The 20153-nt window shown below is 51.0% G+C and overlaps 1 protein-coding gene across 1 annotated transcript in view; it reads right to left on the bottom strand.

The window, feature by feature from the left end:
• The window catches only part of LOC141072977 (uncharacterized), a 244580-nt gene that overhangs the window by 207604 nt on the left and 16823 nt on the right, over positions 1 to 20153 (bottom strand). Inside the window, 1 exon segment of the mRNA XM_073560243.1 lies at positions 4592 to 4741. Coding sequence (XP_073416344.1) covers positions 4592 to 4672 — 81 coding nt within the window. The 5' untranslated portion in view covers positions 4673 to 4741.

The following is a 20153-nucleotide window of genomic DNA, read 5'->3' as shown; positions in this document are numbered from 1 at the left end:
TAAATTCATTTAGGGGTGCAGGGATCATATTGACATAATGGGTGTTTAACTACATTTTTACCACCAAAATTTTGCTTTAGCCAAAGATTTTACATTTTCACACAAGAAGTGGGTGAAAATGGCATCAAACTTTGTACCACAATTTCTACTGAACGTGGCAGGAGGAACGGAGCACTATTTGCCTTCCGGAGCGCACATTTTTGTAGAACCGTTTACGGACTCCAGAAGAGCAGAAACCCCCCTTAAGTGACCCTATTTGGAAAACTATACCCCTTGGGAATTTATCTACAGACGTAGTAACAATTTTGACTCCATGGCTATTTTCCAGAAACAGAGTGATGCAGAGTGAAAATTGCAAACTGCCATTGTAGTGACCAGTACACTATAGTCACCACTACGTTATGCCCAACCCCTTTATTCTGGAGGCATGCACCCGTAAATTAGGCGGGCTCTCATCGCTTCAGAAATGCCAAACGTGGATGCAAGAAGGGAGTGGGGCATTCTAAATTCTACAGCATGTTGTAGAAACTGTCAGCTCTGCACTGACAGACAAACTTGCTCATCGTGCACTGGGCAGGATCAGAAGATTTCCTAGGTCTGCTAACCCGAATGTCATCATGACATCAGGTCAACATGGCAACGATTCGGACCCCGCGTCATGCCGGAAGGTCTCCAATCCAAAGGCAGAAAGGGCTGTCAGCCCTCTGCCAGCTCCCGGAATGCTGCAATCGCGTTCGGTCACAGCATTTTGCAGGTTAAAATGCTGGTAGCAGTCTGAGACAGCTCCTGGCACTAAGTGCCAGGGGTCAGCTGTCAGAATCAGCTGACACTCGGTTGTGGGGGGGTGCATAGGCGATCACAATCACGTAATAATCTGTCCCTGGTCAAATAAGCCCGGGGCACAGGGATGAATTATTACATTTAATGTCAGAAAGGGGTTAAAAGAGACATGGCTTCCATAAACCAATTCAGCAAAATCCACTCTCCCAATGTCAAATCTCCCCCTCACTTCTGAGCCTTGTACTGTGCCCAAACCCCATCGCTTTGTGTGTGGATTTCTACTGCTCTGGTTTTTTGCCATTTTGTCATATTAGTGCATCTACAAATGACGTGTCACATCTCCTCTGGGATCTGCTCCAATGACGTCTGCTTCAGTCACCAGGCACCGCCTTATTCATCCTGCAGGCGGTGCTGGGAATGGAGGAAACATCGGAACCAGAAGCTTTGGGGCGGCCCAGACTCTGTCCAGCCACTAAAATTAAGGTGCCTGCAACCTGTGGTACCATCCAGTCAGGCAGTATGGGTTTGTGTGTTGTCCAGCTGGAGTAATCTGCTCCCTGCCTCAGCCAATTGGACAGCACCACACCCTACTAAACCTCAACGCATATAGCCTGAAGCTGCCAGATACAGCCTTGGTCTCCTCTGGTTCAGTCCTCTGTGCTCAGCTCTTGGCTTGTGTATTTGTTTCCTGTTGTGACCCCGGTTACTGACAACTTTTGTGTCTTCTGATTTTGTATTTCCTCTTCCTTCCCGGTTGTGACCAGACTACCTGACTGTTCTTCTGGCCTTCTCATAGTACAGTAAGGCAAGTACCAACGTGGCCCAACCTAGGGGTCTGTGTGTAAGTCCAGATCCATGAATAGGGGTTAAAGAAGTTAAAGGGTGATGAGCAAAACTGTGACTATAGACAATAACGCATCTACTGGAATGATCAAACTGAACTGAACTTTTTCAGTATAAAAAAAAAATGAGTAACTAATGGTGATATCTCTCTGGGGTATTTAGAGTAAGGGGCTCGTGGCTCTTGGCAATCTAAACTATCGTAAAGGCCAATATTTTACATCACTTGGGTTTCAAGAAGAAATATTAGACTTTTAAAGAACTATTTATAATAGTGCAGAGCTGAGGTGTCATAAATATAGATCTTGAGCATTTGGAAGAGGTAATGGGAGACTTTTTTTAAAGACTACCACAGAGTTACAGACCCAGATAAGTGAGGCAGGCCAATCCCACCACAATCAAACTATAGATGAACATGTAAAAAAAGAAAAAAAGAAAAAAAAGACATAAAATAAAAAATATGTTACATTCCCAACAACAACGTATGTTTTGGGGACAGCTCCAACACTAAATCAGAGTTGCACTCATTTATGGTGGACCCTTGGAGCTACTATGAGTCCTGACCAGAGGAATAGAGAAAGTATTAGCGCTCCCCATTTCAGGAGAGATTGTGCAGTAATCTGAATTCTTTATGATTGAAAACATAATGTAATTTATGACGTGGAGTGACTCCATGAAACCAGGGCTGGAGCCATGCCAACACATCTCCTGCAGGCGTGAATAACTGTATATTACAGCCATCAGCCACACACAGTTTGGGCTAGTTTCACACTAGCGTTACCGGGCGCAGCACAGGGTGGCCGCTAAGCGCCGTCCACGGCCGCGCCCCTTCAGGTCAGCTCCTCCTATGATCGCAGGATGCAGCGTGATCAGAGTACCCTATATTTAGCGTTGGGTATGATGGTCGTGCACTGGTACACTTTTGGCGCTGCGCCGAATGCACAAAAATGCAACACAGTGCGTTTGGCGCACGTCGGTGCAGCGCCAAAAGGGAGGATGTGCCGGCAAAAGTGTACCAACGCACCCAACGCTAAGTATAGGGTACGCCGATTGCATGCAGCGTCATGTGATCATAGGAGGAGCTGACCGGAGGGGTCGCGGCCGGGGGCGGAGCTTAGCGGCGGCCCTGCGCTGTGCCCGGTAACGCTAGTGTGAAACTAGCCTTAGAGGTATATCATGGCACAGATGTAATGGTTTTTATGTTGTTTACCACAACCTTTCTTGAAGTTATTTTGTTTTAAAGAAATTGAAAAGTCAGGATAAAGGGAAACTTTGCTGTTATTGTACAGAAATTCACACTTGGCTTCATTGCACATTTAATGTTGTCGATCATAAAAGCGACGTTTGGCCAGAAAGACTGGAACTGGTCTTGTAGGGACCATATGAGCACATTCAGCAGCACAGAGGGAGAGAAGGTAGATTCATCCAATAAGATATCTGACATGCCGCTCTCACCGGGGGTCGGGACTCCGCGCATGACGTCACCACTTTGGGTGCTGCGGCCGCTCCGGGGATCCCGCACTTGATCCTATGGCCGCACTGTGTTGCTAAGCGCGCATGCGCTCTCCTCTCTGCCCTGACTGCAGCCACGTCATCTTCATGGTCCTGGAGGACCTGACCCAGAAGTCACAGCGCTCATACCCTATATCACGCTACCTCTTCCTCTTTCCCATCATCATATTTTTATTCAAGTGATTTTCTAACTTGTCAGCACATTCTACGTATGCCATCATTTGGCTTTGTTGTTTACAGATCTGGGAAGGTAACGATCAGCATCTTCTAATCCCAGGGGGTAGGTGGATCCTCCAGGTTGTATGTTCTATAGAAAAGGTTATATGAACAGTTTTGGGTGGAGGAGAATTTTGTGGTGGAGGCAAAATGGTGATCACACGATTGCAATACAGCTGGACTACACCGCCGATAAAGCAGCCACAGCCGGTGACTGAGAAGAATCTGTGATATCTCTGCATTTAGTGGTTACTACTCACCTGGGTAGTCATATGTAGGAATCTCCTCTTTACACCGATCATCACCCCTCACATATGTCTCTGTAGTATTAATATGGGTCAGATCTTCACCCTGAAACAAATATTGTAAAAGTCACAGACAGATGGAGAAGTCACATCTATGATCAGCTCTAATCCTGCCATCTCCACCATTCTCATTACACAAGTATAAAACATATAATACTGGTGGATAAAACAAGACTGAGCACAAGACCTTCACAGCCGTCTACACATCATAGGGGAGATCTCCTGACACCTTCTCTCCATCTACCTGGTGATCCGGAGGAACATTGGGATCTTCTTGTTTACAGTCCCATGGACGAAGAGGATGGGGACATCTCTCTGGTTTTGTCCTCTTACTGGATAGATCTGGAGGAAACACATGCAGGGACTGAATTCATTCTTTTCATACAGATAATTATAGGCCGTGTGTATTTAGTCCTATTACCTGGTGATGTGAGGGGCTGGGGAACCTCCATCATGACATCATTGTACAAATCTTTGTGTCCTTCTAAATACTCCCACTCCTCCATGGAGAAATAGATGGCAACATCCTGACTTCTTATAGGAATCTGACACATACAATGATAAAGTCATCCCCCCTGATACCTTCATAGCATTACTGTATAATGTCCCAGCATTCCCAGCAGTGTCACCTCTCCAGTCAGCAGCTCAATCATCTTGTAGGTGAGTTCTAGGATCTTCTGGTCATTGATGTCCTTATGTATCAGGGGGTGAGGCGGAGGCCCCGTGATTGGGCTCAGGGGTCTTCCCCATCCCTCAGACACAGGGCCCTGACAGCACTCACTAGAGGTCTTCTTCACTACTGTGTAATCCTGGTTATGGAGAGACACATTAATAAATCTCACTACAGACATTTCCAGAGTCCTCACCTCTCCAGTTCTGTCCATCTGTTATTCCCATAGATAAGAATGATGTAATGTGACGTCATCAGAATCTCTCACCTCTCCAGTAAGCCGGAAGAGGATCTCTAGGGTGAGGTGTAATATCCTCTCCGCCATCTTGTCTCTGTCCATATCCATCATTGATGGGTAAATCAGGAAAATTCTCTTATACAGAAGATCTTCACTGAGAGGATCCGATATTGTAGAGACCTGAATGAGAAGATGAGCCGATGTAACATCATAAAAATCCTGTGTAATAATACAATTACTGGAGATAATAAGGGAAACATATGAGGAGATTTATTATTTTACAATATTTAGTTTTCCTCTTTACACCTACTAATACAACCCATATATTTAGGCCACAGACAACAAGCAGTTTCTCCCTCGGAGTCGGCAGCTGAATACGTTCCTCATAGACTCATCTTCCATAACGCTAATTCTTGCCTCATTTACCGACACTGGAATCGGCATTAGCAATACTGCAGGAGATATTCATTACACGGGACAGGAGAAATAACTACTTCATGATGAGAATGTAGTAATCGCAGGTACGCGGGATGCAGTGACGAGGCATGAGACGGGAGGTACTTTAAGATGTAACTTTTATATATATATATATATATATATATATATATATATATATATATATATATACACACCTATAGGGGCTATCTCGCGCAACCAAACAAGTTAACAGCAGTTATCCTCACAGGGATCAACACAAGAATACACTAGTAACACAAACACGACTAACCCAGCAAAGACCGGTCACTATAGGGCCGTGGTATGGCCGACTTCGGGTCCAGAATGTTAACTACAACGTGTCAGTTATCCTCTCTGAAGTCCAGCAGACCGATGGTCGATGATGCTTCGGCGTATCAGCCGCTGGGCTCAGCCGACAAGGATTTGGCAAAGACTTCGGGTGTTCGTACGCCCCGGCAAGTGGGGGAACAGCCGGCCCCTGAAGAGTTCCTCTGCGTCGCACCTCCCAGCGGAGGTGGGACGGCGTTGCCCGGGGTCCGGACGGCGTAGGCCGCAGCCGTGGCCCGGAGCCAAGCTACGGGGGCCGCAGGTGGCAGCAGACAGGCCGCAACTGCGGGCTGGAGTGGAGCAGCGTCGGCCACGGGTGGCAGCGGTTGGGCCACACCCGCGGGGTGGAGTCGGGCGTCGGCTGCCACAGGCGGGAGCGGTCGGACCACACCCATGGGGCGGAGCTGGGCAGTGTCTCTCTGTTGGACGGCTCGGTGCCGTCTCCCTTCTGTTAGCGGTGAGTCTCCCTTCAGTCTCTCCAGTCGCTGTTCTGCTCTCCTTGCTCTGGTTCTGGCTCTCACTCTGGCTCTCTGGCACCCTCTTCTCCTCTCCTGCTGCGTCGACTGACTCCTGCTGGTGTCTTCAGCCCCTTTTATAATAGCTCCTCCCCCAACCTTTCTAGAAGTCTCTGCGGTCCGTCCCCCAATTGTGTCCCCCGGAAACAGTCTCCATAGGAACCTTGGTGACGGCCCCCTTGGTTCCGGCCCGGATACACAGCGGGGACTCCTCCTCCTACACTCCCCCATCCTGTATGCTCGCCAGTCCTCGGGCGAGGGCTTGGGGAGGCCTGGGTCGGTGTCTTGATACGAAAGTTTCCTTTGCCATACGAACTGATCCTGTTCATAGCGTTCGGGGGGTTTGCCAGCTGTTGACCGCTTGGAGCGTCTTAGTTCGACTGTGGTGGAGTCTTCTGGGGTGGTGGAAGGCGGCGGGTCAGTCGGGCCTAGTGGGTCGACTGGGTCCGCTTGGATATTATTCCTTGAAGTGTCCGTTTGTACTGCTGGGAGGTCTTCCTCGTCATCCTCATCCCATACTGCTGGCAGAGGTTCTGAGACCTGAGGCGTGGTCTCGGGTCGTGTGGGGTCGGTGGAAGTACAGGGCCATAACATATTACGGTGCACGGTATGGGTAGGGAGATACCAGTCTTTCTCAGGTTGTATTTCGCACACTGGCCTGTCGGGGCTTACTCGGCGCAACACTTGATATGGACTCTCTTCCCAGCGGGGTTCCAGCTTGTTCTGAGGGCGCTGATCTCGTACGAGTACCCGATCCCCGGCCTGGAGATTGATGGGTTGAGGCAGAGTCCCCCCTGGATGCAGGTCCTGGATGTCATGGTCCAGTCCGGAGTTTATCTTCTGCTGTCTTCACTCCGGACTGGTCATGCGGGGGTTAATCTCCTCAGCCTCGTTCTGGAGCTAGCTGGGCTATTTCAATCCCTCACAGCCTGCTGACCAGTGTTAGTGATAGCTCAAGCTTGCAGTTTAGAGCCGCTGACCCTTGTACCCTGGTGATCCTCCTGCCTTTGACTGATATTCACGTGTATGACCCGGACTGATTTCTGACCCCGTCTCTTGGTATTCATCTCTGCTGTTACGTTCCCTCTCTGGCATCTGACTCCCTGGCTTGTACCCCGACCACGTATTTCGTCTCACGTTTTGGACCCCGTGCTCATGTTCTGGCTTTCTGACTCTCGGCTTTGGTATTTTGACTACGCGTATTGCTGCTCCTTCTGGTACGTCTGCTCCTGCTAGTTTCTGACTCGGTTCGCCTGACTATTCTCTCTCACCTGTGGCACCTGTGCTGTTCTCAGGGTTGCTGCTCTTAGTGTGTAACCTCTCTTCCCTCACCAGCTCCCCCTGGTGGAGGTTTCACTACATTATCACTAACCTCACATTTAAATGGGATTTTGCATTTTTTTTCTTTGGCCATGGATCTGCTGCATAACTTGGCAGATCAAGTGTCCAGTTTGACGCAGATGGCGCAGGACTTTTCTGTGAATCATCAGTCCCTTGTCATGTCTCAGACCCACTTACAGAAAGAACTGACTGAGACTATTAAGACCATGCAGGGAAACACCTCTCATATTGTTTGTCCACCAGGTGACTCTGTAGATGTTATTTTGCACTCTCCTGAACCCTCAGTTAAAACTTCCTGACACATTTTCTGGCGAAAAAGATAAATTTCATATATTCAAGGAGAGTTGTAAATTATGGTTTTCTCTTAGACCCCGATCGTCTGGGGATGAAACTCAGCGGGTGGGGATTGTTATCTCCTTACTTAGGGAGGGTCCCCAATCCTGGGCTTTTTCGTTGCCCCCTACTGCCCCTGAACGGATGTCGGTAGATAAGTCCTAGGGCCTCGAAGAACCTATCTATGACGAACCGGACCATGTTAGGGTGGCAGAGGACACTATTTTGGGTCTGGGGCAAGGGAAGCACTCAGCCGAATGGTACAGCTCCGAATTCCGTCGATGGTCCACTGAGGTGTCCTGGGACGACTCTGCACTGAGATGTCTGTTCAGGAAGGGACTGTCGGATTGCTTGAAGGACGCTCTGGCTCTCCATCCACCTCCCAGCTCATTGGAAGAGGCTATGACTCAGGCTATCCGTATGGATCGGAGACTGCGGGAGAAAGGTGTTACTCAGCGAGGGTTTCCGTTTCTCTGCTAACCCTGATGTTTTGCTTCTATCTGAACCTATGGAGGTGGGAGCCACCAACCCCCAGGAGAAAGAGAGGAGACGGCGACGTGATGGAAAATTGTGTTTTTACTGCGGAGATCCCGGACATTGGAAAAAAGACTGCCCCTCCTGTCCTCCGACTAACAAGCGGCTGAGTCTGGGTGATAATCGTGGAGGTCACCCAGACTCTCAGGTACCTTTTTCTTCCTTTTCAAGAGTACTGCTAAAGGTGGAACTTGGTGTTGAGAACGGCTTTTTCCATACTTCGGCTTTTGTAGACTGTGGGTCATCCCTGAACCTGATTGACTCTAAGCTGATGGCTCGCTGTAGATTAGGGACAGTTAGGTTGGGGACTCCCTTAAAAATTGTGGCTATTGATTCTACACCTCTCACTAAGGATGGTCTCCATTTCAGTTCTAAAGAATTTACCCTCAGGGTGGGGGCCCTACACCAGGAGCGCATGTCATGCTTTGTTTTGGATAACCTCCCTGCTGACCTGGTGTTAGGGTTTCCCTGGTTGCAACGGCATAACCCAGTTATTGACTGGGGGTCCCGGGATATTGTTAAATGGGGACCTGGGTGTTCTGAAAATTGTCTTGCTACTGTGTCTATGTCATCCGTCAACCTGGAGGGTATTCCGGAGTACCTAAAGGGTTTTAAGGATGTGTTCTCCGAAAAGGAGGCTGAGGTTCTACCACCACACCGCCCATTCGATTGTGCCGTGGATCTTGTTCCCGGTGCCAAATTGCCCAAAGCCCGGCTGTACAATCTCTCCGGCCCTGAGCGGGCTGCTATGAAGGAGTATATCTCTGAGAGCCTCCGTAAAGGGCATATACGGCCATCTGTCTCTCCCGTGGCAGCGGGGTTGTTTTTTGTAAAAAAGAAGGATGGTGGTTTACACCCATGCCTCGATTTTCGAGAACTGAATAAAATAACCATAAGAAACGCTTACCCTCTCCCACTGATACCTGATTTGTACAATCAATTGTCGGGGGCCAGGTGGTTCTCTAAGTTGGACCTCAGGGGAGCATACAATCTCATCCGTATGCGGGAGGGGGATGAATGGAAAACTGCGTTTCTCACCTCTGAGGGTCTGTTTGAAAATTTAGTTATGCCCTTCGGTTTGACTACCGCATCAGCGGTATTCCAGAATTTCATTAACCATGGTTTTTCTGATTTTATTGGACGTTTTGTAGTTGTTTATCTTGACGATATACTTATATATTCTTCTGATAGACAAAGTCATATGGGTCATCTTCATGTGGTTCTCCAGAGGCTCAGGGAGAACTCACTCTTTGCCAAATTGGAGAAGTGTTCATTTTTTACTCAAGAAGTGTCCTTTCTAGGGGTCATCCTGTCCGCTGAGGGGTTTCGTATGGACCCTAGGAAGGTACAGGTCATTGTGGATTGGGTGCAACCCAGAGATCTCAAGGGTCTTCAGCGATTTCTGGGTTTCGCCAATTATTACAGAAAATTCATCAAGGGGTTCTCTCAAGTGGTCAAACCCCTCACTGATCTCACCCAAAAGGGAGCGGATCTTAAAAACTGGTCAGCTCCAGCTGTGGCGGTGTTTTCTTTGTTAAAAAGAACGTTTCATGACTGCTCCGGTACTGGTGCAACCTGACTTGTCTAAACCATTCATCGTAGAAGTGGATGCCTCTGAGGTGGGAGTGGGGGCTGTGTTGTCCCAGGGGCCCACCACATTAACTAACTTAAGACCCTGTGCCTTCTTTTCTAAAAAATTTTCCTCTGCTGAAAGGAATTATGATGTGGGTAACCGAGAGTTGTTGGCCATTAAATTGGTTTTGAAGAATGGAGGCATTGTTTGGAGGGGGCTGTCCATCGTATCACTGTCATTACAGATAACAAGAATCTGTCTTACATCGAATCCGCCAAACGTCTGACTCCGAGACAGGCAAGGTGGTCACTTTTTTTTTCCCGATTTCAGTTTTCCATCACTTTCAGACCAGGTTCCAAGAATGTGAAGGCGGATGCCTTGTCTCGCAGCCTAGATCCGGTATCGCCTCCGGAGCCTCCTTCCTCCATTCTTCAGCGCGGGGTGGTGGTGGCTTTGGTGTCCCAGAGATTGGAGCAGCAGATTCGTAAGGCCCAATCTCTTGCTCCCCCGTCCATACCTGAAAATAAGCTCTTTGTGCCTGTCCAGTATCGGTTAAGGGTGCTTCGGGAGTTCCACGACTCAGCTCTGAGTGGGCATCCAGGAATCTCGGCCACTCATAAAGCCATCACTAGGCTGTTCTGGTGGCCCTCATTGACTTCTGACGTCACTGGTTTTGTGTCCTCCTGTGAAACTTGTGCCAGCGCTAAAGCCTCCCACAACCGGCCGGCCGGGGAATTGGTGCCACTGCCAATTCCGGATAGACCGTGGACTCACCTGTCCATGGATTTTATCACTGATCTCCCACCCTCTAAAGGCAAAACTGTGATCTGGGTAGTTGTGGATAGGTTCAGTAAACAAGCACATTTTGTACCCTTAACGGGCCTTCCTAATGCTGAGACTCCATCTAAGCTATTCATTGAGCATGTGATTCGGTTGCATGGTGTGCCTGTCAGTGTGGTGTCTGATAGAGGGGTGCAATTCGTGTCAAAATTCTGGAGAGCTTTTTGTAAAAGGCTGGGCATCAGTCTGACCTTTTCATCGGCCTACCATCCCGAGACCAATGGTCAGACTGAAAGGACCAATCAGCCTTTAGAGCAGATCCTGCGGTGTCTTGTCACATCCAGACAGGATGATTGGTGCTCTGTGATACCCATGGCGGAATTCGCCTTCAATAATCGTGTCAATCAGTCTACTGGTACTTCTCCTTTCTTCTGCAACTATGGGTTTCACCCTCATTTTGGTGAATGCTCCAGACTAGATTCGGAGTGTCCAGGGGCTGATTCAGCCTTTTTGCGGTTGGAGGAGGTTTGGAGGGAAGTTCAGAGAAACATTGGGGAGGCTCAGGGCAAATATAAGTTTTTTGCGGATAAACGACGCTCGGTGGGGCCCGACTTATCAGGTGGGGGATAAGGTATGGTTATCCACCAAAAACATAAGGCTGAGAATTCCCTCTGCTAAGTTGGGTCCCAAGTTTATTGGTCCGTATGAGATTTTAGAGGTGATTAATCCTGTGGTCTTTCGCCTGTGGTTGCCTCCGTCATTACGGATTCCTAATGTGTTCCATAAAGCGCTTCTGAAGCCGTCGGTGCCTTCTTCTGACGAGTCTCCCTCGCACCCGCCGCCTGTTATGGTAGATGGGCAGACCGAGGTGGAACAGGTGGTGGATTCTCGTATGCTCCGTCGTTCACTTCAGTACTTGGTCCACTGGAAAAGATACGATCATGAGGATCGGTCATGGGTGCCGGCGCGTTCGGTCCATGCGGACCGGTTGGTCCGGGCCTTTCACGCTCGTCATCCAGGGAAGCCTGGGGGTCCAGTGGCCCCCCATTGAGAGGGGGGTACTGTCATGGTCCAGTCCGGAGTTTATCTTCTGCTGTCTTCACTCCGGACTGGTCATGCGGGGGTTAATCTCCTCAGCCTCGTTCTGGAGCTAGCTGGGCTATTTCAATCCCTCACAGCCTGCTGACCAGTGTTAGTGATAGCTCAAGCTTGCAGTTTAGAGCCGCTGACCCTTGTACCCTGGTGATCCTCCTGCCTTTGACTGATATTCACGTGTATGACCCGGACTGATTTCTGACCCCGTCTCTTGGTATTCGTCTCTGCTGTTACGTTCCCTCTCTGGCATCTGACTCCCTGGCTTGTACCCCGACCACGTATTTCGTCTCACGTTTTGGACCCCGTGCTCATGTTCTGGCTTTCTGACTCTCGGCTTTGGTATTTTGACTACGCGTATTGCTGCTCCTTCTGGTACGTCTGCTCCTGCTAGTTTCTGACTCGGTTCGCCTGACTATTCTCTCTCACCTGTGGCACCTGTGCTGTTCTCAGGGTTGCTGCTCTTAGTGTGTAACCTCTCTTCCCTCACCAGCTCCCCCTGGTGGAGGTTTCACTACACTGGAGTTTTGTGTGGACAATTCGGTGCAGGGTTTGTAGCCGATGCCGGTGGTTCCGGACCCACGACGAGACTCCTGTCCACGGTTGTTGCTCTTTTCCGGATTTAATTCCACCTCCGTGATCCCCTTGCCTTCCCGGCCAAATAGCAGCGAGTAAGGGGTGTAACCGGTGACTCGGTGTACCCGGTTGTTATATACCCACTCCAGTTCAGGGATGTATTCAGGCCAGCGGGCCTTCCGGTCAGTCTCCAGAGTGCGTAACATTTGAATTAGCGTTCGATTAAATCGTTTGCAGGTCCCACTCCCCTGCGGGTGGTACAAAGTGGTCCGGGACTTATCGCTACCATATAGACAGTGTAGCTCTTCCATGACCTTTGCCAGGAAACACGCCCTCTGATCTGAGTGTATTCGTTGGGGGCAGCCGTATATTTGGATAAAGTTTTTGCAAATCGCATAGGCGGCAGACTCTGCAGTTTGATCTCGGTTAGGGGTTACCACGGCAAATTTGGTCCACCATGACGAGATAATGTTCATACCCCTGGTGCGCGTGGCCAATGGTCAAATAGTCAATCATCAAGAGTTCGAGGGGTGCTGATGTTACTATTGTTTGTACTGGGGCCCGCTGTGCGGGTGGTTTAGCTAGCTCACATAGGCGGCACGCCCGGCAAGCCTCTTCCACTGCAGTTTGTAAGCGAGGATGGTACGCCATTTGCTGTAACCACTGAAAAGTCATTGGAGCCCCGAAATGAGCCCCTTTTTCATGGGCCTCTCGAACTAGTTCACCAAGTTGGGCTCCCAACACGACTACCTGCCAAGCTGTTGCTGATGTCATCCGCGATACTGCCTTGCGGTACAATAGTCCCTTTCTGATCACTAATTTCTCCCATTGGCGCAGCATTAACAACATGTCCTGAGTCAAGGTCTGCCTCTGGGAGTCGTTAGGTATTTTGCCGGTGGCCACCCATTGATGTAGGGGTCCAATTTCTCCATCTTCCTACTGTTGCTGGATCCACTTATCACGGGGTTGTTCTAGCATGCCTCTTGGGGGCTCCATATGGGATTGTCTCGTGTGGTGGCCGTGAGTCTGGCGGGGGCCAGAGCGAACGGCGTTTCCTCTCCTTCCAGTTCGTCATCTCGACTTTGCCCTGGGGTTGTACGCCAGATCCTGGAGAGGGCGTCGGCATGCACATTCTCCGCTCCCCTTTTATAGATGGTTTTGTACTTGAATTTGGCCATCCGGGCCACCCATCATTGTTCCAGAGCCCCTAATTTAGCATTTTCGAGGTGGGCCAGCGGGTTATTGTCAGTTCGTACCACCACCTCGGATCCCGCCAGGTACTCTGCGAACCGCTCCGCCATAGCCCACACTACTGCGAGGTGTTCGAGCTTAAGGGAGCTGCAATTGTCAGGATTACGTTCGGAGTCGTGGAGTGATCGACTGCCGTAAGCGATCACTCTTTCCTGGCCATCTTGGACTTGGGACAATACAGCTCCTAGCCTGTGTAGGCTCCCGTCAGTGTGCAGTTTGAACAGCTGCGAGAAATCTGCATACGCTAACACCGGGGCGTCCGAGAGGGCGGCTTTGAGATCTCGGAAGGCCTCTTCTTGCGGTTCGCGCCACTGAATCTTCCATTCATTCGCTCCGGCAGGGGCCCCTTTCAGCAGGTCTTGCAGGGCTCGAGTGCGTCATGCAAAGTTCTTTACGAAGCGACGGTAATATCTGGCCAGCCCCAGGAAGGCTCTTACATCTTTTACCATCTTGGGAGTAGGCCACCCTTGGATCGCGGCGACCTTTTCCATGGATGGTCTAACGCCTTTGGTGGAGACGTTATGCCCCAGGTATTCGATCTGTGTACAAAACAAGTAAAATTTCTGGGGCTTTACCTTCAACCCGTACTTCTGCAACCACCCGAGCACCTGCCCCAACCGCCGTAGGTGGTCCTCAAATGTGGTGGCATAGATGATGATGTCGTCCAGGTATATCAATGTGGCCTCGAAGTTGAGATCTCCCAGACACCGCTCCATCAGCCGTTGGAAGGTCCCGGGGGCGTTGGCCAGCCCGAACGGCATACAATTAAATTCGAACAGTCCCATGGGGAGAATGAACGCGGTCTTGGCACGGTCTTCCTCTGACATTGGCACCTGCCAGTACCCACTGGCCAGATCTAAAGTCGAGAAGTATGTCGCCTTCTCCAGGGCGGATAGGGACTCCTCTATCCGAGGCAGCGGGTATGAGTCTTTGATGGTACAAGCATTCAAATTCCGATAGTCCACACAGAACAGCAAGGTGCCATCCTTCTTGCGGACTAACACGATGGGGGCCGCCCAGGGACTCTGGCTTTCTCGAATAACTCATTTCAGCAGCATTTGGCCCAGCAAAGTTTTCACCTCCTGATATAGTTGCGGGGGAATCTGCCAATACCGCTCTCTGATGGGAGCCGCTCCTGCTGTGGGAATGCCGTGCGTAATGGCTGTGGTACATCCAAAATCGTCCTTAAGGTTGGCGAATACCTCCTGGTACTGGCCCAAAAGCGTTTCTACCTGGAGAATTTGGGCCGGGGTAAGGCCAGAGAGTTCTGCTCGCATTCTCTCCAGGATGGCTCGGCCCTTTTATTCGGGCGAGTTTACCACTCTTTCTGCATGCGACTAAACATTCTCAGTTCTCCCACATCAGTCGGGTCCCATGGGTCTCCTCTAAGATCTGTAACACCCTGTTGAAGGTGTTTCGCTGCCCCGGGGGCCTCAACATTACGGAATCCCGGGCCTCCCCGTCCAACGCCATTAGGGCCACTTCTGCCTCTAGGTCAGGGGTCAACGGATGCATCCTAAATAGCCCACACATTCGCTCCGTCCAGTTCCAGAGCCTCCAATAATGGAGCCTCCAACACCGACCTCAACCCGCAGAGCCGCACTCCACATAGAGAATAATGGAGCCTCTGGCATCAACCTCCATCCACAGAGCCGCACTCCACATAGAGAATAATGGAGCCTCCAGCACCGACCTCCACCCGCAGAGCCACACTCCACATAGAGAATAATGGAGCCTCCGGCACCGACCTCCACCCGCAGAGCCGCACTCCACATAGAGAATAATGGAGCCTCCGGCACCGACCTCCACCCGCAGAGCCGCACTCCACACAGAGAATAATGGAGCCTCCAGCACCGACCTCCACCCGCAGAGCCACACTCCACATAGAGAATAATGGAGCAACCAGCACCGACCTCCACCCGCAGAGCCGCACTCCACATAGAGAACAATGTAACCTCCGGAATCAATCTCCACCTGCAGAGCCGCACGCCACATAGAGAATAATGGAGCCTCCAGCATCGACCTCCACCCGCAGAGCCACACTGCACATAGAGAATAATGGAGCCTCCAGCACCTACCTCCACCCACAGAGCCGTACTCCACGTAGAGAATAATGGGGCCTCCAACACCTACCTCCACCTGCACTCCACATAGAGAATAATGGAGCCTCCAGCACCAACCTCCACCCGCAGAGCTGCACTCCACATAGAGAATAACGGAGCCTCCAGCACCGACCTCCACCTGCAGAGCCGCACTCCACATAGAGAATAATGGAGCCTCCAGCACCGACCTCCACCCGCAGAGCCAAACTCTACATAGAGAATAATGGAGCCTCCAGCACCGACCTCCATCCACAGAGCCACACTCCACATAGAGAATAATGGAGCCTCCGGCACCGACCTCCACCCGCAGAGCCACACTCCACATAGAGAATAATGGAGCCTCCAGCACCAACCTCCACTCGCAGAGCCGCACTCCACATAGAGAATAATGGAGCCTCCAGCAGCGACCTCCACCCGCAGAGCCGCACTCCACATAGAGAACAATGTAGCCTCCGGCATCAACCTCCATCCACAGAGCCACACTCCACATAGAGAATAATGGAGCCTCCAGCACCAACCTCCACCCGCAGAGCCACACTCCACATAGAGAATAATGGAGCCTCCAGCACCAACCTCCACCCGCAGAGCCGCACTCCACATAGAGAATAATGGAGCCTCCAGCACCGACCTCCACCCGCACTCCACATAGAGAATAATGGAGCCTCCGGCACCTACCTCCACCCGCAGAGCCACACTCCACATAGAGAAAAATGGAGCCTCCAGCACCAACTTCCACCCGCAGAGCCGCACTCCACATAGAGAATAATGGAGCCTCCAGCACCAACCTCCACCCGCAGAGCCGCACTGCACATAGAGAATAATGGAGCCTTCAGCACCAACCTCCACCCGCAGAGCCGCACTCCACATAGAGAATAATGGAGCCTCCAGCACCAACCACCACCTGCAGAGCCGCACTCCACATAGAGAATAATGGAGCCTCTGGCACCGACCTCCACCCGCAGAGCCGCACTCCACATAGAGAATAATGGAGCCTCCAGCACCGACCTCCACCCACAGAGCCTCACTCCACATAGAGAATAATGGAGCCTCCAGCACCGACCTCCACCAGCAGAGCCGCACTCCACATAGAGAATAATGGAGCCTCCAGCACCGACCTCCACCCGCAGAGCCACACTCCACATAGAGAATAATTGAGCCTCCTGCACAGACCTCCACCCGCAGAGCCGTACTCCACATAGAGAATAATGGAGCCTCTGGCACCGACCTCCACCCGCAGAGCCACACTCCACATAGAGAATAAAGGAGCCTCCGGCACCGACCTCCACCCCCAGAGCCGCACTCCACATAGAGAATAATGGAGCCTCCAGCACCGACCTCCACCAGCAGAGCCGCCCTCCACATAGAGAATAATGGACCCTCCGGCACCGACCTCCACCCCCAGAGCCGCACTCCACATAGAGAATAATGGACCCTCCAGCACCGACCTCCACCTGCAGAGCCACACTCCACATAGAGAATAATGGAGCCTCCGGCACCTACCTCCACCCGCAGAGCCGCACTCCACATAGAGAATAATGGAGCCTCCAGCACCGACCTCCACCCGCAGAGCCGCACTCCACATAGAGAATAATGGAGCCTCCAACACCGACCTCAACCCGCAGAGCCGCACTCCACATAGAGAATAATGGAGCCTCCAGCACCGACCTCCACCCGCAGAGCCGCCCTCCACATAGAGAATAATGGAGCCTCCAACACCGACCTCAACCCGCAGAGCCGCACTCCACATAGAGAATAATGGAGTCTCCGGCACCGACCTCCACCCGCAGAGCCCGCACTCCACATAGAGAATAATGGAGCCTCCGGCACCGACCTCCACCTGCAGAGTCACACTCCACATAGAGAATAATGGGGCCTCCAGCACCGACCTCCACCCGCACTCCACATAGAGAATAATTGAGCCTACGGCACCGAACTCCACCCACAGATCCCGGTATGTGTAAAATAATAGTATAAGAAGTCAGCAGCACTGACTCACACACACGGCCTCTATAACCCCTTACATGTGCAATCATGGAATGCTACCTTTTTTTTATTTATTATTTCTGCTCTTTCATTTTTCCCTCCCCTTCTTCTAAGAGTTGTAACTTTGACTTTGTCAGTGGGAAAATAAAAAATGTTGGTGGGCTTGTGTGTTTTTTTTATTTTATTGGGGTGAAAAACATTGAGATTACACAATAACCACAAGACGGATTTCATCACCAGGTATGATTGTAATCAGTATAACGGCGCCAACCTGACACTGTCTGTAGTTACTGTGCACAATCCTGCTGACAGGGGCACTTTAATTACGTATTTACATGTGTGTAAATGGGTAAGTAACTGGCTTAGTGATAGAAAACAGAGGGTGGTTATAAATGGTATATTCTCTAACTGGGTCGCTGTGACCAGTGGGGACCGCAGGGGCGGTGTTGGGACCTATTCTCTTCAACATATTTATTAATGATCTGGTAGAAGGTTTACACAGTAAAATATCAATATTTGCAGATACGCACACATGCACGCTCACACACACACGGAAACACACACGCACGCTCATACACATAGCAAAACACATGCACACATTGGAAAATTCACACACATGCACACTCATACACATAGCAAAACACATGCACACATTGAAAAATACACACATGCACGCACACACACGGAAACACACATGCACACAAACATATAGAAAAACAAATGCACACATTGGAAAACACACATGCACACTCACACGCATGGGAAAACACATGCATGCTCACATGCATGGGAAACCACACATGCGCGCTCACACGCATAGGAAAACACACATGCATGCTCATACATATAGGAAAACACACATACTCTAACCTACCATGTTTAATTTATCATTTGTCAAATATCGCAACCCTCGCTACTTATCTCAGCACAGCAAAAGCTGAGACAGGCAGCTGGAGATGTTACCTGGAGTGTGCAGGGCAGTGTGCACACAGGGCAGTTATCTCACCATGTCTTGCTGTCCTGTGCTGCTTTTGCGCACGCTGACGCCCCTCCTGGTCCTGGCTGATCGGACATCCGAGACAGATCTGCACACAGAAGAGGAGGATGCTGCGTGCGATCATTATTTAAGTAACGCACCCTTCTCCTCCTCTTCTTAGTTGTGTGCCAGGTAGCGGAACTAAGTGCGTGTACATTGCTGAAGCTGGACATGGCTGCAGCCACATGTGCATGCTATGCGTCCTGCCACCCGAGATGCCACACCACCAGGTGCCTGAAAAATTAAAGGGGCCGGCAGCTAGAAAACAGGTTGGCGGCCCCATAAGAGGTGGCACACCGCAGCCCTCCAGGCAAATGCCCAGTAGGGCAGATTAGCAATCCAGGCCTGTTTCGCAGCACCAGCAGGGGATAATGATGAGAGTAGTGTCTGCTCGCACTGTCTCCACCTGTAAAAATAAGGATACAATAAAAAAAAAAAAATCCTTATACTCACCTGTCCCCAATGTAATCCATGCGACCGATCATGCAGAGGAGCCGGGGAGAATGACACCTGCAACGAGAGGACCCCGTACTACTGCTGTGCTTAGTAAGCGGTGTCCTGTTGTAGGTAACAGCAGGTTCGCGGGATGCAGTGACGAGAATGAGTGTTGTTTTGGAAAATAATGTTTATGAACTGGAGCCGCTAGGGCTATACTGAGCAACCAAAAAGGGGTAACTCTAATTGTCCTCGCAGGGACTCAACAACAATAACAACGCTTTTCTTTAACGAGAATGTGACTGGCCCAGCAAGGCCAGCTATTATGGGGCCACGAAACGGCCAACTACGGGTCCTTATTTCCTAAAGTCAACTTATCCTTCCTGATGTCCCTCGGTGTCGCTTGTGTGGCTGCTTTGGTGTCGCTGATGTGGCTGCTTTGATGTCGTAGCCGCTGGGCCCAGCTGTTGAGGAACTGTCATAGTCTTCAGGTGTCCAGCACCCAGGAGAGAAGTTGAGGCACAACAGGCCCTAAGGGAGTCTATCGTTGCGGTAACCCCCTGTAGTCACAGCAGGGTCCCGTTCGTTAGCGAGTCCACGGGGACTCCAGTCCCCCCAAGCAGGGTAGTGACGTAGTCTGGAAAAGTGGCGGTTGGTAGGCCACGCGCACGGACTGGGCCTGTGCAACGAGTCTCTCCGTAGGCGAGGAGCAGGCCCCAACTGCCAATTGCAGCAGGGTAATGGCAGCCCTGGGCGGTGATGCACAGGCCGCAACTGCGGATTGTAGTGGGGCGGCAGCGAGCAGGCCGCCACTGCGGGCAGGATTGATGCGGCGGCCGCGAGAGACAGCGGACAGGCCGCAACGGGCTGGAGCACAGCGGTAGCGGCTGCGGACGACTGTGGGCAGGTCGTGTCCCCGACTTGGTGGGGGTGACAGTCTCTGGTCGGTAAGTTCAGTACCTCCTCTCTGACGGGCACTGAGAATCTCCTCTCTGTTACCGTTCGCCCCTCTGGTCACCGTTGGCCGCTCTAGCTCTCTCACAGTCCCACAGCCTCATCTTCAGTATCTGGCGTGCCACCAACTGTCTCCCCTGCGCTCCCACTGCTCCTTTTATGCTCGCCCCTCCCCTTGCTGCCCAGTCACACTCAGTCATCTGCTCTCCTCCTTTGTTCCCCGGGTACTGTTTCCCTAGGAACCCAGATGGCGGTTCCCTTGGTTCCGGCACAGACAACCTATGGGGGTCCTCCTCCCTACACT

This window comes from Dendrobates tinctorius, unplaced genomic scaffold (genome assembly GCF_039654945.1).
Source record: "Dendrobates tinctorius isolate UK_male_01 unplaced genomic scaffold, ASM3965494v1 ptg000294l, whole genome shotgun sequence".
Taxonomy (NCBI): Eukaryota; Metazoa; Chordata; class Amphibia; order Anura; family Dendrobatidae; genus Dendrobates; species Dendrobates tinctorius.
This window is presented reverse-complemented; position numbering and strand designations above follow the sequence as displayed.